Raw genomic sequence first — 27064 nt, 5'->3', positions numbered from 1 at the left:
TAGACTCACTCCCATAGAGGTATCAAAGGATTTAAACGTGCACCAACATGCTTTAATTTAGTCTGCAGTCATACTTTACTGAATCGTACTTTCCTTAGTGTAAGAAGAACAGCACAAGGTGTTCTGCTCTATCCAAGTCGTCTTCCCATCCTTCACGCTGTGTATTAACAGACTAGGTTCAACTCAACAGCTGGCAGTCGTGTAGTGTTAATTGCAATTACACAAACATGCAGGAAACATCAACCTACAGTCTTTGCATTTTGTTCAGGACTAATGAAGTGTATCCAGGTGGAAACGGCTGATTATCTCTTGTTGATTTCCAGTCTCAAAACCACAGATCACAGAATGATGGCTACTGTAACAAGAGACATGTAGAAGCAGGGTGAGGGCCTCTGGAGCATCTTCGCCTACTCCCACGGGAGATAAATAAAAAGGCACAGAGACTCCAGCAACACTTGTAGTATTTAGAACAATTTTATTGCAAGACCAATGCATTTCAGCTTGTGACCTTCATCATGGTCTGATGGAGGCTTTTTATTTTCTTTTGACAAGCTGAAACACACTGGTCTTGTAGTAAATTCAATTCAATTTTATTTATAAAGCCCAACATCACAAATCACAATTTGCCTCACAGGGCTTAACAGCATGTGACATCCCTCTGTCCTTGTACCCTCACAGCAGATAAGGAAAAACTCCCCAAAAACCCTTTAACACGCAAACAAATGTCAGAAACCTCAGGAAGAGCAACTGAGGAGGGATCTCTCCTCCAGGACGGACAGATGAGCAATAGATGTGGTGCAGAACAGATCAACATAGTAAATTTCCCTTTGTTTTTATGCAAAGATGTTAGCAAAGTTTTTTTCTGCAGTGTAGATGCCACCAAGAGGGACATCTTTAAAATGACATAAATATATTGCCATATCTTAAGAACCTTGATAAAGAGTTTATTTAATCACATTACTTATCATAATGCAGTTTATTCAATAGAACATGTTTGAACCATGGTTTGAACAGTCGTGTTGGACTGAGTGTAGTATGACGGATGTTAAGGGGTTTTGACGCTAATGAGATCACGGCATAACGAAGATAACGGCTCAATAGTAACTTAAAATTAATATCAACGTAATGTGAAAATGTGTCAAGTTATTTAGAGCCATAGTAAAAGTTTTAGTAATGTTAGTGAATAGAGTTTAATTTCTTTGCGTGGTAGCGGACACCATAGACATAGGGCGGACACCCCTACCAAGTGGACTGTTCCGCCGGGCTTTGGCCAATCACGTGCTTTGTTGTGGTACCGCCCCGCTATCAGGAAGGAGCAGCCTGCTGCTGGCCTGTTCTCTGCACTTTATCCCTCAGAAGTCTTCCTTTGGACTCAGTTCATCTGTCCGGTTTATTTTCACCCTGCTGTCAGCTCAGTGTTGCGTCTGTCATGGCGGAGGAAAATCTGTCCGTGGTGCTGCACGCGCAGGGAGACCTCCGGCTGGTAAGACACCGACCTCATGCATGGGCTGTTTGCGTGTGACAGGTGCTTAAAATCACACTGCAACTTTTATTGCATGAAGATAAAAGTAAATATTATTTTGCATTTTGTCTATTTCTCACAGGAACATCGCCCCGTACCGGAGCCAGGACCTAATGGTATGATTTATTCAACCGGTGAAGCTTTTTTTAATGTTTTAAAGAAAATATACTTTTGTGCTGCAGTTTACATTTTATAGATCACTTCATCAAGTAATTCAAATGTATTTATTAAACTTGATGCATCAATCAAAAAATATTAAGTTTTAGTTTCAATACTGCTGCATGTTAAAATGCACAACAGCTGCCTGGCTGCTCTGCTTCAGCTCCATGTATCTTCCTGTAAAATATAATTTAAACTGAACTGCAGAGAAATTGGACATGGATTTACTGTTTTTTAGTCAGAAGTAGGCTACATCTTGGCTTTGTTTTTTTTTATTATTATTATTTCTGCAAAACTGTAACTTGCAAGTCAACCAACAAGGCACAGATGTTTGCACCAGTTTGTAGTTTGCCCAGAGATTTTTATTTTCTTTCACTTTATTCTTTTCTATTTGAGTTGCTAAACAAATCAAACAAGTTAAGATGCAGGCAATGATTTCAAGGTCTCCAGTCAGGCTTGTCTGTAGTGTCTTTCAGTGATAAGGTGGCAAAGTGTATACGCTCCTATAAGTCGGTACTTGACTGTCCCTATGATATGTGTCATGTTCTGCACCCAGATGTCTTGCTGCAGATGCACTCTGTTGGAATCTGTGGATCAGATGTTCACTACTGGCAGAGTGGCCGATGTGGAGACTTTGTGGTCAAGGAACCCATGGTGTTGGGACACGAGGCGTCAGGGCGAGTGGTAGAGGTCGGATCGGCAGTCAAGCACCTGAAAGTGGGTGAGTGGTGTGTGTGTGTGTGTGTGTGTGTGTGTGTGTGTGTGTCAGAGCTGGAAAATAAAGCTGTGCGTAAAAAGAGATGGCTTTCAAACAAAAAGGTTATATTAGCTACTTGTAACTTTGGTTATTTTACAAACTGTTCCTGCATAAATGCATTTAACATTATGCATTCATTGTAGTGTGATGGTTAATTTTTAGTCCTTGCTATAAACTTCGCCTTGTATTTTCTAGGTGACAGAGTTGCAATTGAGCCTGGCGTGCCCCGTGAAATGGACGAATTCTTCAAAAACGGAAAATACAACTTGTCTCCTACCATCTTCTTCTGTGCCACACCACCCGACGATGGAAATTTGTGCCGATACTACAAGCACAGTGCCAACTTCTGTTACAAGTAACATTTTTTTTTAGAATTGCATGCCTTTGCATCAGAGGTTACCTCACAATTGCATGACTTGACTGACTCTCTTGCTCAACCTTTGCGTGTATCCTTTCCTTTCTTCTTCTTTTCTCTGTCTGTGTCTGTCTCTAACTGTCCAGGTTGCCTGATAATGTGACATTTGAGGAGGGAGCTCTAATTGAACCTCTGTCCGTGGGGATCCACGCCTGTCGCAGAGCCGGTGTAACCCTCGGCAGCACCGTTCTCATCTGTGGTGCAGGTATAAATTAAGCACCTCTAAGTTCATGCAATAAAACAAGTCAAAGCAAAGTTCTGCAGGCTGCGTCTCAGAACAAGCTGCAGACTTATCGAGAAGGCGGTTATTGCGCAGTATTTGTTTAACGTGCCCCTGCAAGTGAGGAATCTAAAATACATCAGTGGGTGTGAGAATCATCCTGACTCAACAAAACTTAAGTGAGTGAAAAAACTACTGAACCATAGCACATCTTGTAAGAGACTTAATATTTAACTAATCCTCTGTGTTGCAAAAACAAGCTAATGCACGTGTGAGACACCTGTGTTAAGCATTACCAGGTGAAATTGTGTCCTCTGAACAATGAACACTTAAGGATTCCTTACCTGGAGTTCATGCTTGGCACATGGGAGAAGTTTCAGCTGTTCGCAATCTGCAGTCTCTACAATAGGCATCTTGATTATTTCTTCTCTTTCCGCAGGACCCATCGGGTTGGTCTGTTTGCTCGTGGCCAAGACGATGGGGGCCTCACAGGTCATCATCACCGGTAGTGTACACACAGTTTATAAACATCTGTCTCAACTGAAGTGACACACCAACAGCAGATTCTGGTTTCATCTTCTGTTCAGTCTTTTCTTTTCGTCTCTTATCCACCTTTGCTGTGTTCAGATCTGTTCCCGGAGCGTCTGAAAATGGCCAAAGAGCTGGGTGCAGACTTCGAGGTGACGGTGACGAGAGGAGACAAACCTCTGCAGCTGGCTAAGGCCGTGCAGGACAAGCTGGGCGCTCAGCCTCACATTACTCTTGAATGCACCGGTGTGGAGAGCTGCATTCAAACCGCCATCTATGTATGTGACCACTCTGTTTAAAGTTGTATTCAGAACTATGAAGTAACTCGGAACAACTATAGACAACAGTACAATCGCTCAGGTACTGAATTTACAATTTTGAGGTACTTGCGCTTTACAGTTTGTCTGACAGCTTTGGCTACTTGTTATTTGACAGAGCAAGATTTTAATGCACGTTGTTGTCAATAAAACAACTCAGCAGTGTGTAAAATAGTTAAGATTAGCTCCACCCTAACCAGCTACAACACTAAAATGCTACCTACATGTCAATACATGTGTGATTCATTCACATTCACAGTGGCACTTTCAGTTTTGATACTTCAAGTACATTTTGAAGCCAAGATTTTAACTTCTCATGCAGTATTTTTACAGTGTGGTATTGCTGTTTTTACTTGCTGAGTACTCTCTCCTCCACTGTTTGTTATTTATGCTATACCTAGTACACTGTGAAAAATGAATGCCAAAGAGTCTCAGTATTCACAGACTCGTAAAATAATCAGTTATAATTGTTTTTTCCTGTCAGGCAACACGTCCAGGAGGTGTGGTTGCACTGGTGGGTGTCGCCCCTGAGATGGTAACTGTTCCTCTGGTCAACGCGGCCCAAAGAGAGGTGGATATAAGAGGAATTTTCCGTTACTGTAACACGTAAGAAAATAGACATCAGTTGCCCTTTTTGTTCTGTAAGAACATGTTTAAAGCAAAGCTGGAGGCATTTCCACTTTAGGGTAATAATAAGATCAAGCTTGACTCATTGAGTAATCATCTGACAGCAGAGATTGATCTCTAAGGTAAGATGCTTGTGTCGCTGTGTTGCAGCTGGCCGATGGCCATAGCCATGTTGGCGTCGGGTAAAGTGAACGTGAAGCCCCTTGTCACCCACCGTTTCCCCCTGGAGCAGGCAGCCCAGGCCTTTGAGACCACGCGTCAGGGTATCGGGATAAAGGTCATGTTAAAGTGTGACAAGAACGACCAGAACGCCTGATCTGACCCGTTGCAGCGAAACAAAGCCGACCTGCCTGAGAGTGACTCAGCATGACATAAACACACACTGGACATTGACCCTAAGAAAGATAACAGAGCCGGTTCAAAGAGACGCACTAATAATAAATAGCACTGTGAGTTAACTGCTGTGTCGCCTGCTGGTTAGAAATGTTACTAAAAACGGTACAAGTACATTTTACAGTTCCTCAACTTTGTACTGTAATGAACATTTTAAGGGTTTTATGATTGTATATAATTTGTTCTGTATTAGATTTATGATCATTTTACACACGGCTGCTGTAATAAAAAAATAAAATAAATTCTTATAATAATAAAATTAATATAAAATGTTGGGTATTTCTTTATTATATTTTATTTTCACAGAATCTGCACCATCTGATTGTCAGCATTAGGGGGAACTAGAGACTCAAAGTTGTGATGTATAGCCGTGTCTGTCTTTGTGCAACTATTATTATTCTTCAAAGTACACTTTTTTTGCAATTATAACACAAGAAATCAACATACTTTATCATTTTATGCTTACAAGACTACAAACTGTCTTCAAAAAGCTAGTGCCAATTAAACTTCACAGAAAGAAATAGAGTGCTCCTCCAAAGATTTAACTTTGTATGTTCTCCAAGGTTTTTCTGGAGTCTTATCAACTGCAATTATTAATTTACTGATTTATTTTTCAGCTGTGAACATTGTGGGACAATATTTGGACAGTAACAGAACACTCAAAAATCTAATGTGCTTACTGACACCTTTATATGTACTTCTCTACTTTTCCACCATGAGCACAACATATTCATAACCTGCATAGAATTATCATGCATTATGGTATCTGGTATCGAAAATACTGCTCTTTGTGGTGTGCTGTTTTGCAGTTATTAGAAAAGAAGTAAATATACTGTAGAGTTCTGTATTTACAAGAAATGATGCACCGACAGACATTGATCACTTGGAAATGCACTTTGGAAACTTCACCAAAGTGAAAACACTTTCTGTTAAATATGTAACTTTGTCTCTGAAATTGTCTCACTTTTGGAATTTACTTTTTTTTCCATCTGTGGGTAACTCCTCTGATTCCAAATATTCAAAATCAGCTTCTTTTAATTATATTTGGTATGAAGCGTGAAATTGAGACAGTAACTCCTTTACCGAGTATCAGATGGAATTCTCAGTTTTACTGAAAGTAAAACTTTTACTAAGGAAAAAAATATGAATGAAGCAATTTACTGTCATAGGTTTGACTTGTGGGCAGTAAATCAAAATTATGTGATATGCTCCATTATTTTTTAGTTTATTTAAGTTTTCACATCATCCTGTAGTTTTCCAGTAATGTTCCTGATGTATTCACGTGACAAAAATTCAAATTTTGGTCAAACTATGTTTGTTTTATCCTCAAATGCTGTTTTGTCAAGCCTGTCTATAAACAATTTCTCCATTTGACTTAAGGTAGGTTTCTCCATGATGTCATTGCTACATGTAAACCCACTATACTGCTTTGGACACCATGTTAGTTTGGTCCTGAAAGTCACACAATAGCAAACTACATGACTGTGGCAGGAGGTAGACCAGCAACTTCCATGTGCTCTGAGTTAAAATTCCTGTTTCTCTCAAAGGAGTCTGGCGGCTTTCAAGAGAGCATAGATGATGTCTTCAGTTCCCCGTCAAAAAGGGCTATTTGACATCAAGGTAAAGTCCATCCATACATTTTCATCCAGTTATCTGAGGCCGGGTCGCGGGGGCAGGAGGCTGAGCAAAGCCTGGTGGTTCTTTTTTTAAGAGGCTAAAAGAAACATTTTGCTGCTGCTCTTGTCCACAGTCACAAAACTCCTTTGACAGAATCAGTTATTTTAGTTGACGCAACACAAAGAGTTACTGGTTACTGCCTCTGATTGGTTAGTTTGTTTGGGTTACTGGGTGACTTTCAGAGCCGAATTGATCAACTACGTTCACATTCACATCTACTAGCAATTTAGAGTCACCAGTTAACCTAACCTGCATGTCTGTTGTTGGGTGGGGGGGTGGGGAGGGTGCCCTTGGGGGACAGACCCCCACCCCAGGTTTCCAACCCCCAATCCTGGATTCGAACCGGGTACCATCTTGCTGTGAGGCGATGATGCTAACCACTGCACCACCGTGACACCAATTTTAAGACAATAAGTCAAAATTTTGCTTTACCGTGACTGTTTTTCTTTTCTTGTCTAACTTTTCATCTATTCTTATTTGTATTCTTTTACCAGGGCTCCCATACAAAACAGACTAATCATGAAGGTAATTTTTAACAGGAGAGAGAGAGAGAGAGAGAGAGAGACTTCCAGTCTGACCCCACGCTCATACAACAAATCCAACCTTCTTTAAAACCAGTTTCCACTTAGCTCCACTCCAACAAAAACCAGCCAGGTTTAGCTCAGATTTTATTATCTTTCCACAATGACATGAAACTACTATACGAGGCATGCACACAGATAATGTTCATATGGTTAAAATTTACTACAATGCATTGTAAAAGCGTTACCTGACGGTAAGGCTCGTTTCTGTCACAGTGTGTGTGATTCACAGTTCTGTTCTTTCCCTCTCGAGACTGAAAGCCAACATACAGGTGGGAAGATGTTTGCAGTGACTAAACCTGTGTGTTTCCTTTTTGTTTTAACATGAGCACAATACTAGACACGTTTCTCTTTATGTACAGACATTCTAATACTGCTTATGGCAATGGGACAGCTCACACAACACAGTTACATTCACAATCCACTCATAGTAGGCATGAGTTTCAGTCAGGAACACTAGAGATGAACATACAGTAGAGTAGCACACAAAAGAAAACTTCATTTTTCATACACGTGACTTTGATATCAAAAGCATAACTGATGCATGTTAATAGTTTTACTCGGCTGCTTGTTGTTTAAATGTTTGTGAGTGTTTGTACATGAGATTTAGAAAAGACTCCGGAGGTTGAACTCGTGTATTGCCGTTAAATGAAGGAAATTAAAAGGATATGGCGTTTCTCCCATAAACCCCTGCTGCGAGCATTGGTTTGATTTACATGTACATCATATCAACGTAGCATATTTAAACCCAAACACTTAACTCATTCCCCTTTTCACTGGCAACTACTACAACATCCGGCATTTACTTGTGTCGTTGCCATCATGGCGGACCGCTTTCAATTCAACAGCGAGATTCAATAAATATTTACAATGCAGCTGTGGCTCCTCCCCCTCAACCGCCTTCACTCGCAATATTAGCAAAATATGTATTTACATGAGAAATAAATAAACAGAGAAGAAAATGAAACTATACAAGGAGTATAGTAGAAGTATCATATTGCATTACATGGATATAAAAAAATAAATTGTGACGCATTCACTCGATAAGTCCGTCCACATGTTCTTACTGATGTGACACTGAAAAGCACAGACAGGACAAATAAATAACACACACACACACACACACACGTACACACACGCACACACGCGCTGTCTCTTCAGCTGGTCAGATGGAAAAAGCATCTCATGTCAATAAAATGGCCATTGCATGTTAAGCACAGACAAAGGAGAGATGATGAAGACTTGAAGTCATCAGCTCAAAGAAAAGAGGAAGAAAAAAAGAGGACAGGGAGAAGTGATCCTCTGTCCCGTCACTGATGTCAGCTTGGTTTGCCCCGTACGATAACCAATCACAGCTGATGGCCTGTCCTGTGGAACGGTCCCTGGCCATCGTTTATATGTACATAGGAGTCTCCTGTCCTGTTAGAAGTCTGAACATGGCTGCCGGCATTGTCTTCATGTGAATCTGGCAAAAAAATACACAACAATCTCGATTAAATGTTCAAACATTTAGAGTGTTTCAACACAGCCTGACAAATTCATGACATGGACACAATATCTACAGTGTGTTACGCAGTGGTGGACACAAAAAGACGCTCACTGACTTTGTATTGGTGTTTTGTGTGAATTTTAACACCACCACATAATGTGTTGTTAAAGAGCTCATGTTCATTTCATGTATTTCTATGAGACTCATAGATATTTCATGCTGTAGATGATTGATTGTTTATTCTGGTTGAGGTTTCCCTACACATTTTCAAAAGGTAACTTTAAACCTCAGAAAATTCAACATTATCACTGTCTGAAGTCGCTCGCCAGTCACTGTATAGTCCACAATACAGTGTTGTCACTTGATTGTCTCATGAAAATGATTATATCCTCCTATAAGTCACGTGCTATGCCGTAGATAAGATTTTAGTTACTCCAGCTTCTTCTTCCAGGTCTTGACATGTGTCACCGGCCACCTTATTAGGTACACCTGCTCAACTCGTTAACGCAAATAGCTAATCAGCCAATCAGCCAATCACATGGCAGCAACTCAATTTATCTAGGCATGTAGGCATGGTCAAGACGACCTGCTGAAGTTCAAACCAAGCATCAGAATGGGGGAGAAAGGTGATTTAAGTGACTTTGAACATGGCATGGTTGTTGGTGCCAGATGGGCTGGTCTGAGTATTTCAGAAACTGCTCATCTACTGGGATTATCACGCACAACGATCTCTAGGGTTTACAGAAGATGGTCTGAAAAAGAGTTGAACCTTGAGGCAGATGGGCTACAGCAGCAGAAGGAGTCATGGCGGAGAGGAAGAAACAATCCAAAATGTGGCTTCGTTTCACAAAGAAAGAGGACAACAGTGCAGCTGCAATGTCTGTAAAACGATCATTTCAAGAAAGGGTGAAAACACCAGCGATGTGCTGAAACATCTTTCTACACCACATGGGCTTAAATTCCAGAAATGCAATTTATTTGACACCATCCGAGCAGCACTTTCATTACCGAGGGTAAATATCCTACGTTGTAATACCATTAGCACCACACAGGCAGGCTTAGCAGAGTTTATCTTTGACTAAGAAAATCTAAATGAAAACAAATGCTGTACAAATATTCTCTCATTTCATCAACATAATAAAGCAATTGCGTCGATGCTGAAAGCCTGTGTAGGCGTTTTTTTTTCCACACCAAAAACTGATCAGGAATCAGTAAGGGTATCAATAGAGTCGGGCTGATAACCATTGGTTTCTGTCCTGACTCCAGATGGTGGTTCAAAAGTAAAGGCTACAAAAAGCAACACTGCCTTTGTCCTTTTTTTGGTTCGAGCCTTCTTCTATGTTTGTAAATCCTGGTTGATGTTCTGGTTTCTATATGGCAGACTTATATTATCCCACAATGCAACATAAAAAAAAAGTAGTGTAAAATCGATGGCCACCAAACAAGATATATCGACCAACATGCAGCGGGCAGACAGCAAAAAAAGGGTAAATTTATATGGCAGCTGGGTGAGAGGAATGACCTCAGCAGACATTTTGATTTTGCAGTCTTAAACACTATACAGTCCTCCACACAGAGTTCGCTGTGCAGTGAGTAGTGGGGGTAGTAAATTATTCTGAACACAGCCTCAGACTCAAACACAGAAAATGACCGGACAAATACTTCCATTCAAAAGCTTCAATCGGTTGAAGCCAGTCAACCTTCCACAACAACAGAAACTTTTATACACAGTCGGGTTTTTCAGGTCTTAACATGCTGGATCCTACAATTCCTATAACGCCACTGAGCTGTATCTTCCGTTTGACTTTCATTGCCTGGTAAATGCCAACATCTTTCAAACTCAGCAGCCTTTACTCTATAAAGTGTCTCTAGAGCCACACAAGACTGTAAACAACCGTTTTCAACAGGGCCGACAGTCGGCTGTTGGTCAATGTTGGGCTGTCGGTGAGTGTCTGAGGCCCTGGTTTTGGCAGTGTGTCTCACACTGTTGGCACTAATCGGCCCTTGTTGGCTTTTTTTCCCCTGGCTGATTCAGCATGTTGAATCAGCGTCTGAAATGTCGGATCCCGTCGGTGAATATAATCACTCTGATTGGCAATTCATCTCAGCGAACGAGACGAGAAACAGAAGTGAGGAAAGCAAACAAACGGCTACAGTCAAGAAGCCGTGAGATATATTAGGTAAGATTGTTTTTTGAGCCATTAACCAGAAAAGGTTAATGTGCTAACTGGCTAACTAGCATCATGAATCTGCTCTGTCGGTCTTCCAGTTTCAAATACAGACGAATAGACTACTGCCACCTGCTGGTGTGGAGAGTTATTTCCTTTCAGGCAGGCGCATAACATACCTGCTAGAAGGGCATTAGCTGTAGTCTATATAGTGTGTTCAGGTGCAACTTTTTGACTGGGACACAGGTAACGTGAGGAGACGCAACAATCGGTCTTCATCGCTACTTGTTCTTTGATGTCAGTTTGCTGTGTCAGGGCCTTAAGTAGACAATCATTGATATGTGCTACATTTTTGCAAATGTGTACATATGTGTTAGTGTGTGTGTGTGTGTGTGTGTGTGTGTGTGTGAGTGTGTCTGTGTGCATCAGTTTAACCTCGCCAACAGAGTTCGAGAGGGCCTGGACGATCTTCTCATGTGCTGTGGCCACCACGCTCTGCCCATTGATCTCTATGATCCTGTGACCCACACGGACCCCACCTCGCTCAGCGATGCCTCCTCGCATCAGACTGCATATCTGACAAAAGACACACAAGGAAAAACCCTCATCATATAGGCCTTTTGGAAAAATACAGAGTAATGTGCAAAATGAATGTGGCTGGAAGAGCAAAGTATCTGCAGTGATACAGTGATGGCATCTGGAATTGTGGTTGTGAGGTTAGGAGAGAGAGTTTACATTTAAAGGACGATGATACACTGATAAACTGCACATTACATCCTTGCTAAAGATAATGGGATTTTTTTTTAGCAAGGATTGCACTTGGTGTGTAAATACTGTTCAAGGCCAAATAGCAATTTATCACAACGCTGCAACTGACACAGAGTTTTCTTCAGTGTCCGACACAGAGAAAATAAAATAATGAGCAGATTAATCTAAACTGAGACAGGAGGGGGAAACATTTACATGCTGTACAGAATACAGGTACAAAATACACTGCAGTAAACATCAAAGTCAACAATTCACCCACGAGGAAAACAAAGCAAAGCAGTACATTTAAGTTATGTTTTAACATGTTATCTTTTGTTAATATTAAGAATATCAAAGTAAGCATTAAACACAGTCCTGGTTGACAGAAAGACTCCAGACTGATACTTACAATGCCGTTCTGGACACTGAAACCCAGCTGATACTTTAGATCTGGTCTCTTAATGAGGACGGTGGTAACAGGAGGGCAACTGACAATGTTCATTTTCACCTGAACCTGGTTCTTCAAGCCCTTTAACACACAGAAACACACAGACATTAAAATCCCGTCCAGTGTCATGGAAATCACGCGGCTTAGAACAATGTTTCATTATCATTTGGCTCTGTACCTTAATGATTCCCTGACATGTGGCGAGTGGCAGCCCCACTAGGCTGGTGTTGTTGATGGACATGATCTGGTCTCCGATGCTGAGCTTGCCAGAACGAGCCGCTGGCCCGCCGTTCATCATGTTGGCTAAGATAACTGTGGGCAGAATGGAGCCCCAGCCGGACTCCACTATCACCACACCCAGGATCTCCCCTTTACTCTTCTCGAGCTGCAGCTGTGGAGGAGGAAGGAGGAAGATGGAGAGCGAAAACGACACAGTTTGTTGGTCATTTTCATGTTTTATAATGCAGAGAAACTGACCATGATTAAAACAATATGACTGATGATTGATTCGAACTTATAACTGTGCAAAGACAGACTGAAAATCTTCCTCCCCTCAACAATTTGCTGTAGTTGATCAGAGAAACACATGCTTCAGCTATAAATTGCTGGAGAATGTAGGGAATTTTCTATCATTCTTCTTTGATACTTGGTAGAAAACTCACTTTTCAGTCACATGAGAGAAATGAAATCTGTGGTATATAACGGCAGCCTTGGAGCTCAGAGGGTAGGGCCGAGAAATATCATGAGTTTTATTAGTAAACTGTCACTACAAAATAAAATGATTTGCTGCCTTTTGCAGCAGCTAAAGACAGAGAAAAAATAATTTAATTCACTGGGCCGTCTGCTGGCAACTTTTAAGGTGGAATGTTAACTTGTACGACATACGATATGACATACACTTTTACTAATCTCGACCTGGTTATGTGAATGCCGTATATTCTAATCCTCACTCTGAGAAAAAAAAGCGTTGTGGAGCGTCGTTCCCGTGGGCTACAGCAACACTAAACCCCTGCGCTTGCCTAAGAGGGACTAAATGCACAAACCCGCTATTTTTAATGTCCCATGGAGAGAGACTCTCACTGCAGCCAGTTGTATTTAATTCTGAAAATGTCTGCTTGCAGCCTCGTTCTGTGGACGATAAACGAGGTGCAGACTTCCATCTGTGTCACCAGTTATGAGGAAATACAGTGAGTGCTGGACGGAGCAGTGAGTGACAACAGTGGAAACGCTAGGGTCTTGGCGCCATTTCTAAAGGGTTACTTCTGGGTTCAAGGGTACCATACTGAAAGTGTTCGGTGGAAACCGGGCTTAAGAGTATTCATGAGTGTGTGTCGATGCTGTTTTTATCTAAGAACAACTGGTTGGTGAATGAGGCCCACTCTCCTGATGTAGAAAACGTTTTCCTGCTAAGATTCTCTGAACCAGCAGATGTGACTATTGTACACATGAAGCACTGAGAAAAAAAGCAAAAAAAAGCTAGAGTTGACATGCTCTGAGTAGATTTTACTGTACCATCTGCCTCTTAATCTGTCTAATTAGAACAGCTATCGTATACTTGTGTGTTTCTCTAATGGCCCTGCAGCACACATGTAAAGTCTCACACTGTTTATGCTCTTGTTTTTTCCTGCATCAACACAAACCAACAAACACCTGCAGAAAAAAATCTACGATTGCGCTGCACGCTTAATTCAAACCAACCTCTTTGCAGTTTTCAGAGTTGGAGAAGTGAATGAGGTCATCATTGTACATCTCCTGGGTGTTGATGATGTCGCTGTACTCCTTCTGGCTCAGGTCCTCAGGGTTAATGCCATTGGCTCTCAGGAACTCCTGGTAAGCTACGCTGAACGCCTGGCCGATGGACTGAGCGATAAGTTGGGCCTGCGGACAGAAAACGCAGGAATCATGACCGAAACGTGTTTGTGGTCTTGTTTTGTTAGATCCAAGCTTATCTTCACTGAGTTGTATATAAATAACAATACAGTGGGAGGAACGGGCATCCGGTGGCATCAAACAATAGCTGCACTGAGGCTGCCAAGAATATGTTAAGGCATAATATCAACTGATTTTCACTGTCATGAGGTATTTGTTCTGAGTGAGAGAGGAGAACAGAGAAGAAGAAACACAGGTGCACTTTACTGCACTAGTTTCAGTGAGAAGGGGTGAAGGTTACTGAAGACAAAAAAAACTTGAAGAAACTGTGATTCGGTAAAAGCAAAGTTGATCCACATATGTGCTTAAAGGAAAAAATACACACACAGAAAGATTAAAAATCAGTGCTATTGTTATCTAATGTCTGGGTTTTACTCAGTTAGAATTCCTTCAATGTTCATTGTTCAGTAGGTTTTTACCAGGAGCTGAATTATCTGCAAAGGAGTCTTCCTTTCCAAAATAAATGCCCCGGTGATTTACACCAGTAAACACACTGAGTAATAGCCTGGAAATCCAGACCCAAATCTAGAAAGATTTAGGGTCTGGCTATGAGTAATGCAAATGGCCCAACTCGAGGGGTGGCACCAAGCATGCATTTGAAAGTATCACTGCACGCAATTGGATAACACTACGACCAATCAGAACAACACACGGGTGACGTATCCAGAGCTTAGCTACCAGCGGAGCTAACTGGTAGATTAGATTCGAGCGCTGTCTTCTGTTCCTCTTTTAGAGAAAAAGCCAGATCTAACTCATTCATTGTAGCGGCCAAAGCCGTTTCAAACAACTGGTGTTCATCCGTAGCCATCTTGCAATGTTTACTGACTGATTCCGGACTTCGTTGTCGCAGCGTCAGGTCATCATTTGTTTAGCTCGCCTCTGGCCCGCCTATATCAGATACACCGATGTGATTGGCGCAGCTCAGCTACAAGGTCACGGGTAATGAGCATCATTACTGATTGCCAGAGTGACTCGCTGAGCAAATTCAAAATGTGCTCTCACGAGAACTCTGGATTTCCAGGGAAACTGAGTAAAGGAGTTTCACGGTAAAAAACAGGCTGTTTTTCTGATGCTCTCATTGCAGAGGGGCTGCAAGCTACCATGGCGAAAATGACGAAAACGTAAATGGCCCTATCTAGAGCAAGTGTTTGATTTGTCCAATCTGGGCTACTGGAGAAACATGGTGTTGCAATATGGCTATCTCCATGGATGAGGACCCACTCCCTATGCACATATAAGCGGCTCATTCCAAGGTAATGAAAACGCAATGATAGTTATTTTCAGGCGATTTTACACTAAAGGAAACATACTTATTATATTATATTCCATTTCTGCCAGCACATCCCCCTTAATCCTGCACACTGGACCTTTAAAGGGGATCTGAGCTCATCTGTTAGAGTGCAAAAATAATTGGGAACCGCTGCTTTAAAGCGCCCACCATCTTCACTCAAAGATATTTCCTGCCAAGTAAGTCAAAAGTTTACACAGCAAACTGTGTAGAAGTAACAAATAAAACTTATCTTGGCTGTGAGAGATAAGACAGATCAAGAGAGAAAAGGGTGTACGTCATTTCACAAGTTATATTCTCCCTATTTTCCCCTTTAATTGAATTCCATGCGTGCATATAAATCTCTTGCAGAATTTGCAGACATTAACGGCCCCAAACACTCAAAATCAATACACTGTGAATTAGTTTTGCAGAACAATAAAAAAGTCAAAAATAGGCAAACACTGCACGCAGCCAGTGGAACTACAATAACAGAAGCAGTTTATAAGTTGATGGATGAGCGGCTGAATGGTTCTATTATAACTCTGGCCGGCCTTTAAAACCTGGCAGCAAAAATTAGACGAAGAGGGGACAGATTGGAGTCCAGCCTTTATACTGACTGGCACAGACACTCAGTTTGCTGGCTCCTCTGTGTAACATTGTTCACGTTGCCAAGTCTTGCTGAATCTGCTTCAACAAGACAAGCAGCAGCTCTGTGTGGTAAAAAAATAAATAAATAAAATAAAAATGCCCAGCCAATTTACGTTATTTAATGTCCGAGGTATTAAAGTTCAAACTACTTTTTTCTCTCTGTCTTTTTTTTTTTTTTTTTTTTTTTGAATTTCTATATATCATATTGGTGGCAACATTTGCAACAAATGAGCATATGAAGAAATAAAATGATGTCTTGGAGCCAAACGGAGGAAAAGACAATAAAAACAAATCATATCTGTGATAACTGGGACGCAGAAATAATATCCAACAATTCAGTAACACTTACAAAGCAATAACAAGTGTCATCTCTTTCCTATCTTTAGATGTTAGAGGATTCATCTTCCAAATGAGTCTCCTTACATAATGACAGAACAATAACCATGTGATTTCCTTTAGCACCCGTCATCTGTGTGACCTCTCACCTGCTCGCAGCCAGAGTGATGTAGAGCTCTCACTTTCTCTCATTAACACATTAACAGCAGGTTTATGATTTGAAAATACGTTAAGCACTTACATCTTCCGACTCAAAGACATGGCATATCATCTTGTACTGCTTCTTTGCCTCAGGTGCCCCGGGCGTAGTTTCAATACAGTCCTGGGAGGCTGTGCGTGGCATCCGGCGTCTCGCCATCAAGACCACGATGTTCCCAATATCGGCAATGTAGGATATGGTGCGGAGAGCGTTGTCCATCATCGTTTCCTGTAGATACAACAACAACAATCATATACATCAAGACAGTATGTATGGAAGTGCCTACTGTATGCTAATTCACATTTTAAATGTACAGGGGCTTTATATGACATTCAGAGCATTAATATAGCAGCAAACTGTTTGCTTTGTTAGAACATAGTAGCGAGACTTTAATGCTTCAATCTGAGCTCCTCTGTTTTTGTTGTGGAAGCAGGTCCGGCAGTGGTTGCATGTTTATGTGTGTCCCACTGGCTAGCTAGTCACCGACGCTCTGCACTGCATTCATATTGCGACTACCTCCAAGCCAACATTTCTTGTGGGGCCCACAAGGGTAGTAAATGAGCTGAATAATGGGCCCTATATGGGATTGTCCACAGGTTCCATAATGGCCCCATGCTGATTGACCACATGGGTGGTTTTCCCCCAAGTGGGCGCCAGATAAGATAAATCCATTTTGGGCCCATTCCCACTTGGTACCCAGGTAGCCCAAGCATAACCCATGAGGGGCCCACTTAGGTCAAACCACCCATGTGGGCAATTGGCATGGGGCAGTGATGGTGAAATCGAAGCTTCATGAAGCAGTGAACCACTTTGACACAACTGCTTCAAGAATGACACGCTGCTTCAAAGCATTTCATACAGTCAGAAGAGTGACATCTGCTGGCTGTATGTCAGAACTGCATCTAAGTGGAAGACCTGAAAAAGCCCCAGGACTGCCTGTAACGAGGCCTCGCTCTCAGTACTCACGTGACTGTGGGCGTGTCAGCAGGGATCGAAACACTTCCACTTCAAAAGATCAACACTGTGTTGAGCAGACTGGCTCGAGCGTAACATCACTAGCATGGGGCTATCATGGAACCCATGCACAATCCCATATAGGCCCATTTTTCAGCTCCTCTACTGCCCACAAGGGCCCCACAGGCAAATGTTGGCCGGGTGATAAAGCCGTCACAACACACTGGCTGGCCTGCATTGTTGCCCCAGGTTGACACTGTTAGCTCTGTCAGCTCTGTTGCTGTTGTTAGCACTGTTAGCTGCTAGCCACAGACTCAGCCTTCTCCATGTTGAGAACTGTGTGTAGAGTCCAGACTCTGGATCATAGTCGAGCTTTGAATGTCATATAGAGCTTCTATAATCATTTTATATATGACAACATTTTTGATTCACAGCTATAAGACCTGATACTTGAAACAAAAAATATATGACACAGAGAGATTTAATGGCTCAGTCTCTCTGGACCAACTCTTCAAAAACTGATGATGTCATCAATGCAGGTCTTTATTCACTGATTTCCAGTTGATGAAGATGGCTGGGTTTATGACCGTAAATATCGACTTCACTGCAACAGTAATGCAATGGAAATAATTGTTTTTACGTTTCATTTTTTAAATTGTGAAAATGTGGTTCCCTGGGGGCAGTGGTAGCTCAGTCCATAGGTACTCGGGTTGGGAACCAGAGGGTCGGTTCAAGTCCCTGTCCAGACCAAATATGGTGTGTGGACTGGTAGCTGGAGAAGTGCCAGTTCACCTCGAAGGCACCAAACCCCCAACTGCCCGTGATATCCGCCCATTGGCAGCCCCCTAGCTCTGACATCTCTCCATCTAATGCATATATAGGTCATGTTTGTGCATGTTGGTGTGCTTGGGGCCTGTGTGTATATCACAACAGAGTGAAAAATGGAATTTCCCTTCGCAATTAATAAAGTATATCTTCTATTTTCATGCAGGAGTGGCTCAGTAAAGTAAACCACTAAACTACAAAAAGTAAACAACTTAACTATGAACTACTATATGGGCAGTAAAATTTATTCAGCTTACATTCTTACCTTTAAATAAAATACAATATGATTGTCATCACAGAGTTTGCAGATTCTCTGGTTTCTATCCAGCCCTTTATATTTTCCAATGCCTTCGACTGAATGATACTACCATAGCTCTGAGAAATATTTTCCAGCTGTTACTTTTAATTATCCCGTTTCCTCTGATCACTAATGTCTGAAAATTAAAGCACTGGTGTGCAGCAGATTGGATTCCTCTCTTTGTCAAAGCTGCGTGATCCTTTCAGGGCAGAGAGTGAGATAAAAGTTCTGTTCATAGAAAACCAACAGACCTTCTTTTCAGTGAATTCAACACTACTGTATGATCTGATTACGGCCCAATACACCCCGATGAATTAGATCTTTGAGTACATGTTCATCTGACAATAATGAACAGGTGCTCCAAAAAACCCCACTCTGGATAGCAGAGTGTTTGTGTTGATGAAAACTAAGCTATTTGAATCATGTAATCATGTTTGTTCATTCGGCCAAATAATTGTCTCGTGTCATGATGTAGATAATGAAACGCTGTCTCTGAATGCAGCCGTGAAATTAAATGTGCTCTGGTATATGTACAGTATGGTGTTCCTGTAATGTAGCTCATGTGTCTTGTGTAGCTGTCATTACACCTGCCGAGGGACTACGGTCAAACACAGGCACATTTACATAAGTGTTTATTAATGTGCGCTGTCCCTGCTATCTTAAACTGTAAAAAATATATGTATGTAAATAGATGGAACGGCTGTTTAGAGACGATTTGGACTCCGAAGGGGACTCTGTGGGACATTTGTTTATGTTTTATGATAAAACGCTAACTTTCATTTCAGTCTAGTTCACTTCATTAACTGTGTCTGGTGGTTTTTATTACAGTAGCCTAATTATTGTTGTTGTTCCAGCCCACCTTCGGAGTTGTTCTTATTATGAATCAATGTCAGAAAACCCATGCAAGCTGCATCGAGCATTTTTAATTGCAGAACAGGCTTTTTTACTCAGAATCTCTCTCTCAAGAGTGCCAGGATCAGTGGCAACCAGATGGAAAAGGGAGGAAGATATAAACTGCATTGCAGCACGTTGGTTTCTGCCAGGCGGCTGCCCACACACACGCACCACACACACACACACACACACACACACACACACACACACACACACACACTGAAACTCAGACGGCCAGACAGCAGCTCAGACTGAAATACTGCAAATGAATCATCTATCACATATACATTTAACAGCGAGCGCAAAGCTCTACTCGTGATCCCAAGTATTGCAAAGCTCTCTGAAGCATTTCTACTTCTATCAAAGACTCCTCCTCCTGTGAAGACTTGCACTGCTGCTTCACACGGCGGCTCCTTGTGAAGCTAAAAGCCAAGAAAACTTTTGACAAAGCCTCCGCAAGAGCGGAGGCAAAATCTGTCAGAGAAAATCTGACAGGAAAATTTTGATTTTTCATTTATAAAGACTCAGAAAGTCAAACTTCAGTCTGGATTTTAACTTTCTGACTGTCTGTCTGAACAATTCGGGAAACCTAGTTAATTTTGTAACTTTGACAGACTTTTGACAAATGACTAATTGAATGCAGGAGTGGTCATGGCGCTCTTATGCTAGAAACAAGGAGGGCAGAGTGTGCTGCAGTCAAACAGCTGGCACAGTACATGCTCTCTAAGTCACCCTCCATGCACAGATGTTCATGCAGCATTTTTTTTTGGCTTTGCAGAGTCTATTCTTATCCTCAGTCAAAGAATTGTGACATCATGAGATTAAACAAATAGCAATCGGTTGTGGGGTTTCATAAGAAGCAGTTTATGTCGACAGTTAAGCCGCCGGTTATGACAGATATGACACGACAGCTCTCCCCTGATGTGTGGCCTGGCTCAGTGTGCGGCCGAGCTGCTGTCAGATTAAACAGCTTTTTACTTCCACAGGTGATACAGAACATTTTGGGCAGAGACACGCGTGTGTGCTGGCTGGTACTCACCTGTGAGTCCGCGTTGAGGACTTTGATCCTCTGGGTGGAGATGAACAGATCGACCTCGGTGAGGGTTTGAGCATCTCCGTCTGCACTCTGCAGCAAAAATAAACCCAATAAAACACAAGAGTTGGTCAGCTCAAATGTAGATCTTTGTACCAAACTTGACTGGTAATGGTTAACAGTAATGTACAACTGCCTGGCGTGTGTGTTAAATGCTGGGAAAGTATAAGTTTAGATATCCACAATGCATGCATGTATAGTTTAGGATCCAGCTAGGAGAATGTTTGTTAGATGGGCAGGTTGTTGAGTCTAAAGGTGAGGTGGAAAAAGCAGAAAAAGAAAGCGTTTGGCAGTGGTGTTAGTTTACATCAACTGTCCTGGCACGGCGACGGCAAGCTGGCAGGGAAACTAGAAACAGCTTAACACTAAACCCTTACCAGCTGGCTGTTTTGCCTGTGAGAGTAATGCAGCTTCGGCACAGAACAAGCCTGCGCACATTTGACTCTAATCACGGTGTACTGCAGACCAGTAAAATTATATTTGATTTCTCTTAATTAAAACTGCCTTGTGCAATAAGGCGAAAATATTTATCAGAAACATATAGCTGTGATTAAATATTTCACGCACGGAGACTGTGGCTTGTAACATTCATTAGCACTTTCATTTTTAGTGCATGGAAACTACCCAAAGATTAAAGATTAAAGGATATAATTCCTTTCTGGGTGTAACTTCTTTCCCGTCTATTTTCATTTGGTGAACATTTATAATTGCAGCCATACTTCTGATTAAAAATCCAACATGTCCACGGAGGCTATTGTTGAAGGAGAAATGAGAATCAGCCTTTTATGATGACCTCTGCCTGTGTTACTGGTGCAGTGCAAGATAAGAAGTCTAGAAGGATGCAGTTCTCATACTAAAACCTGATGTTTACCACCAAAGTGTACGATTACGGCTAAACTGTCATGTCATTATGCAAAAAAATAAAAGAAGTAAAACAGAATATACAACCAAAAACAAAATGGGACCATGAATGTAAAGCATCCCGTTAATAAAGAGAGGTGGGAATGAGTCCGAAAACCTGGAAGTGAGTTTGCATTTTGGCACTTCTGGTTCCCTCTACTCAAATTCAGTGGGATTTTATGTTTAAATGCTTGAAATAAGATCTGTGGTTAACACAAGCTTAAGACACTTCCATGTTTGTTTCAATGACATATAATACTTGCTTTGATGTGTCTTAAAAAAGGCGGATGCTAACAAGTGGCTAAATTACACCACAGACTGCCATCAAGCTGAACACAGATTTAAGCCGGATTCACACTACACTTTCTTTTTGTCTGTTCCAATAGTCACTACATGAGATTAGGCCACTGTGAAGTCATAAAATCATGCCGTGACTTGGCCGGCAGACATGACACACTACACAGCGGTCCACACCAATCATCCCTGATTGTTTTTTACGATGTGTGTGATGTCACTGAATTATTCTTGTCCTATTTTTATTATTATTACTATTATTTCAGTCACTGTGTCTGTTCCTGTGCCAGCTGAAATGTTATCGTAGTAACAATGAAAGTGCCAGCAGATGGCAGGAGCTACATTTGAAGTACTGTACGCAAACATACAAGTCACTGAATCCTCCACAATAAGTTCCTGCAAATGTTTCACAATAAAAGCCTTTTTAGAAAATGAAGGGATTCTCGCAACGAAAATCATAAGGGGCTTTTAATTTGAAACAGATACAGGAAGTGTTACGTTTGAAATGACGGCGCGATCCATTAACTTTATCAAGGCAAACGGGAGTGGATTAAAAGTAAAAACAGACAGTTACAGAGGGAATAATAAATAACAGCCCATTTCTAATGTAGTCTGTTTCAAGCTGGTAGCCTCTGCAGTTATGGTGAGTAAAAGCCCCGCCACTGTTTTTTTAATTTTATTACTTTATATCCGTCTCCATTATAAAGAAGTCTAGCTTGATGCTAATGGCAGAACTCACCAGGTTGATAATGTGTCTCTGCTGTTAGACGTCATTGTTTTTCCTTTTATATTCTGTCGTGGTAACATCTCTAGAGGATACATCAAAAGGGCTGGGGTGTTATTGACAGACAGTTGTGTACGGCAGCAGATCGCTCTATGTTCCTCTGTGTTCCTATTGGTCAAAGTGACGGCTGTGACGGGAGAAGTTGTGAGTAACAAAAAGAAAATCAAACATGCTAGACTTTGTCAGGACGTCGTGAGGCATCCCAGATGTGGCGTCGGTTGTCGACTACTATAACACACTACACGAGATGAAACAACGGTTTATCACGTACAACACTCATTATTGTTCATGACCCGAGCAAACAACGCAACGCTGCGTCGGGCTATAATTGGGCTGATATTGTGTAGAGTGGTGTTCATTTGTGAAGACTGCCTTGCTGAAGAAAACATGTAAGAATCATTAACGTTTGTTTGCCACAGAGCTTATTTTCTGCAGTAATCCAAAATCCAATGGAAAACTCCCACTGGCTTTTCTGTAGAGGGCACCAGGGCCTACAGAAAAACATCATCCCTGCAGCGCTCTATAACCATCTCTTTAAATAGTGCTGAACTGTTAAGTGCTTCTTAGTTTTTCATAACGCTGAGCCTTAAATGCATGCTCATAGCTGAGGTTGTTGATCCTCCTGTCTACTCAGGTTGGCCAAAGTTTAAAATGTAAATTGCAGCGAGTTATTTTTCTGCTCTCGCTGGTGAAAACTGTGTTAAACACGCAAAAATTAGGCATGCACTGAATCACAATCTCCCAAATACATAATTTAACTTACTTGAGGGTGACAGCAGTGTAAGAACTAAATGTGAGAGAAGTATTTGCATGCACTAATTAGAGCTGCAGCCGGTGACACGAGCTCTGCACTGGGTGAGGAGATGATTCTCACTGTTCTCTCCACTAAATTAGAGGTTTGTGTCCTGAACTCTGAGGTGAAAGGTTATTCAGCATGTTAAAATACCTAAGCTAGACAAAATATTTCAGTTTCTCTTATCATTTTTGTCACTGGGGTATTAGTGGAAAATAGTTGTTAGCCATTTCTACTGTCTAAAAATCCTCCATCACTAAAACACCAAATCCTCCAAAGCTTCTTCAGTTTAACAAAAGAACGTTGATTTGACTTTAAATGTTATTAACAGCACTTCTATTACTTGAAGTACCAGAGGATTACTGCTGCACTTGGTTAGGGAGTGAAAAAGCAGGAATCAGTTCTACGACAGACACAACTGGAGCTGAGAATTCTTAAAACGCTGTCTTTCATGCTTAATGACATGCAGATGATACACTGATGTACCTGCCTGTGAGATCCACAGACCCTGGAATGATGTGTTCACTCAGTGACTACCGTACTAATGTTAAAAGCTGGACGTCAAAAACTTTTCTTCAGCTTAATTCAGACAAAACAGAGACAGTTGTCACCGGGCCACAGCACGCTACTCAACAACGTGTCTTTGGCTGGTCCCCTATTGGATAATATCAAACCTGTTGCAAGAAATCTGGAGTCTGGTTTGACAGTAATTTAAATTTTGAGCAGCGTGTCACAAAGCTTGTGAAATCATGTTTTTATCATTATAGAAATATTTGAAAATTCCGATCCATTTTAACTTTTAAAGACACAGAGAGACAAATTTACATGCCTTCATCTCTTTATGCTTGGATCACTGCAACGGCCTCTTTTCTTGCCTGAATCAAAAATCTATTAATCGACTCCAGACTGTTCAGAATTCAGCTTTCAGGCTTTTAACCAGAACCAAGATACATGATCACATCACTTCAGTTTTAGCCTCTTTACACTGGCTCCCAGTATGTTTTAGAACGGATTTTAAGATTTTACTGATTACGTTTAGGGCTCTTCATGGTCTCTCTCCAGCTATATCTCCGATCTCTTTGTACCATACGTGCCAGGTCGACTTTGAGGTCCTTGAGCAGCAGAGGTCTTTTGACTGTTCCAGAGGCTCAACTTGAAACTAAAGGGGACGGAGCATTTGCTGTCAGGGCCCCAACGCTCTGGAACAATCTGCCTGAGGAAATCAGTTCGGCCTAGTCTGTGATCACTTTTAAGTCCCTTCTATATTTTTAATTGGAGAGCCTTTCCTGATTTTATTTGAGTTTTAAGTTCATTTAGACTGTCTTTTATTTCCTCAGTTTTTACAAAAGTGTTTTTATCAGTTGTTGTTTTCATGTCTTGTCTGTTTTGATTAATGGCATGTTAAACACTTTGTAACTCTGTTTGGAAAAGCGCTATATAAATAAAGATCATCTTTTATATCATATGACAGTTTTAAAATATGTACTCCATTTTTTTCTGCCCATAGAGTACCATCCAACCAATGACTGATCTGATTATATATCGCTTCATGTGTTTATTTCTGGGGTCCCACTACTTCAATTTTTAAAATAAAGTTGCATGTGTCAGTTTTTCTTCCTGAAGCTCTTAGTACGTTTAATTTTTGTCTGTGTGTTTGATGAAATTTTCATCATTGGGTTGCTCCCTTACGGGGGCACCAAAGAGCCACGGGGGGTCGCAAAGCCCTCTTGATTTTAAGGGGTGTAATAATTTTAATGTGTGAAAAACATATAAATTTAAGGGTTATATTGAAAGCTTATTTATCTACTGAAAAATAAATAAATAAATTACTACGTGTATCACAAGGATATGGGAGTGTGTAACAGGTACGGGGGGGCACCAAAGTCTACAATGGTAAAAATGTGGGTCCCTCAAGAAAAAGGTTGGGAACCACTGTTTTAGATAATAAAAGCTTCTAACTTCTATTTGTAAATTTAAGTTATAATGTCTATGTATTAATGTACAACATTCTGCATTTACGATTACCCTTTTTATATCTTCATGGGAAGTGTTAGAATGTATAAAAGTTTACAAACCTGCCTAATACAGTCTGTTCCATTGATTAACCAGCTGTGAACACACTGTTCCTTCACTCCTACATTCAGTAATCAAGAGCTTTGGTGCTTCTGGGCAACATTTCCCTCCGCATGTTTAATACTGGAGGCATATTTGCATTGTTCTGCCCCTAAACATCAACTGTTACTTGCCATTTTGATGGGAAAAGGTGTCTATGTTTAAGCTTTTTTGCATTCTTGGCTACATTCTTTTTCTATGGTCATTACACTCTTAAACATACATTTATAATTTCATGAAACAATTGGAGTTATTGCATACTTATAACTCTTTCCCACAGGGTACTGCACAGGTTAATCCACAGTAATGGCACTGTATCAAGAGCAGAGCAGAAATACAGCCTGGAGCTTCTCCCATTGTGTCCTGCTGGCATGTCTTCTGTTACCGTGTGGTCACAGTGGTTGCTGTTGTTAAATTTGGCTTTTAGCAGTTCTCAGTCGTGTGCCTCACAACACACCTTTAAGCTTATGAAAGACGCTCACTGCCAAAATGCATAGCCACTCACATAAATCAAAACACACTGGCTTTAGTTCTGGAAAAATCTGACAAAGATTTGTTTGACCAAATTAACGAGCACGACAAATGTGACAAAGACACAGATGGTGGACGAGACACACAAACAGACAGGCACAAATGATATGAGAAAACAAAAGGTGAGAGTGGAGGGAAAGTGGCCAAAGGGTCTTCCTTTTGCTCTGTTTATTACACACCGCCTTTTTCTTGATTTTGGCAGCCTTCTGTACCCTCTGGCAGGCAGGCAGGCAGGCGTTGGGACGAGACAAGGTCAGCGGATACGGGAGCACAAAAAACAGGAGGAAGAGGAGGAGGAAATAAAGAAGGTAAATAAAAGAAGGTAAGACAGTAAAGCCCTAAACCAAACAGCAGGTGTGCTATCGCTGCTCTCAGAAACAGAGAGGAAGAAATACAGAGAGAGAAATACAGAGAGAAAGTGTGTGTGTGACTGTGTATGTATGTGTTTGTGGAGATAGCGTTCGCACAGCCGTGTTGGTTATCAGATACAAATCAAAACAGCAATTACAGGGGGTAATAATTGCTTTTTCTCTTTTAAACACAGCAAATCAAAAGCATGCAGATATGAACTGACATTGTTCCTGCAATCTTGGCATCCATATAAAGCTCTATTAGGAGGGTCTAGAGGGGTTTTTTGGGTGTTGTTTAATTATTGTTATCAGTGTTAAAGGCTCAGTGTGTAGGATACAGGGGGATATATTGGCAGAAATGGAATATAATAATATAATAAGTATGTTTTCTTAGCGTATAATCACTTGAAAATAAGAACCTGTGTTTTCATAACCTTCAATTGAGCCAATTATACCTACAGAGGGAGTGAGTCCTCTTCCACGGAGTCCACAATGTTGCACAGCTATGTTTCTACTGCAGCTGAAAACGGACAAACCAAACACTGGCTCTAGATAGGGCAATTCGCATTTTTGCATTTTAGCAGCCAATTTGGTCTCACTCCGAAGTCATCGAAATCTGGCGCTTGGGTGGTGACTTACGGCACAGACACTGACGAAACTTTGCTTCATCTATATTAGGGTTAATGTATTGGGAACTGCTCATTGGTCCAACATCCCATTGTTCCGACCATATTAAACCCATTGTTCCGAAGTCCCGTTGTTCTGAATTCATCATGATGCCCTGTGGTTAAGGTCTGGTTAGGTTT

General features: G+C 41.2%; 2 protein-coding genes across 4 annotated transcripts in view; one reads left to right on the top strand and one right to left on the bottom strand.

The window, feature by feature from the left end:
- The first annotated feature begins 1310 nt into the window (after positions 1-1310).
- sord (sorbitol dehydrogenase) lies at positions 1311-5186 on the top strand. Its single transcript, XM_049561434.1, has 9 exons — positions 1311-1483; positions 1605-1638; positions 2238-2402; positions 2634-2793; positions 2940-3058; positions 3513-3578; positions 3701-3879; positions 4403-4524; positions 4696-5186. The coding sequence occupies exons 1-9, from the start codon at positions 1430-1432 to the stop codon at positions 4859-4861; spliced, it is 1065 nt and encodes a 354-aa protein (XP_049417391.1). The 5' UTR covers positions 1311-1429; the 3' UTR covers positions 4862-5186.
- A 2073-nt stretch (positions 5187-7259) lies between these two features.
- Positions 7260-27064, bottom strand: part of apba2b (amyloid beta (A4) precursor protein-binding, family A, member 2b) — a 91678-nt gene continuing 71873 nt past the window's right edge. For 2 of the 3 annotated variants that reach the window (XM_049560088.1, XM_049560096.1), the window contains 8 exons: positions 26088-26123; positions 20441-20527; positions 16473-16658; positions 13747-13926; positions 12227-12439; positions 12010-12129; positions 11289-11429; positions 7260-8661 (listed from right to left, as the gene is read on the bottom strand). In XM_049560088.1, the coding sequence (XP_049416045.1) occupies positions 8590-8661; positions 11289-11429; positions 12010-12129; positions 12227-12439; positions 13747-13926; positions 16473-16658; positions 20441-20527; positions 26088-26123 (1035 nt within the window). In that variant the 3' untranslated portion in view covers positions 7260-8589. The remainder of the gene's footprint in view (positions 8662-11288; positions 11430-12009; positions 12130-12226; positions 12440-13746; positions 13927-16472; positions 16659-20440; positions 20528-26087; positions 26124-27064) is intronic. The other variant, XM_049560104.1, reaches the window with a different exon arrangement.

Source organism: Epinephelus fuscoguttatus, linkage group LG2 (genome assembly GCF_011397635.1).
Source record: "Epinephelus fuscoguttatus linkage group LG2, E.fuscoguttatus.final_Chr_v1".
NCBI lineage: Eukaryota > Metazoa > Chordata > Actinopteri > Perciformes > Serranidae > Epinephelus > Epinephelus fuscoguttatus.
The sequence above is the reverse complement of the archived record's forward strand: the minus strand, read 5'-3'. Positions and strand labels throughout refer to the sequence as shown.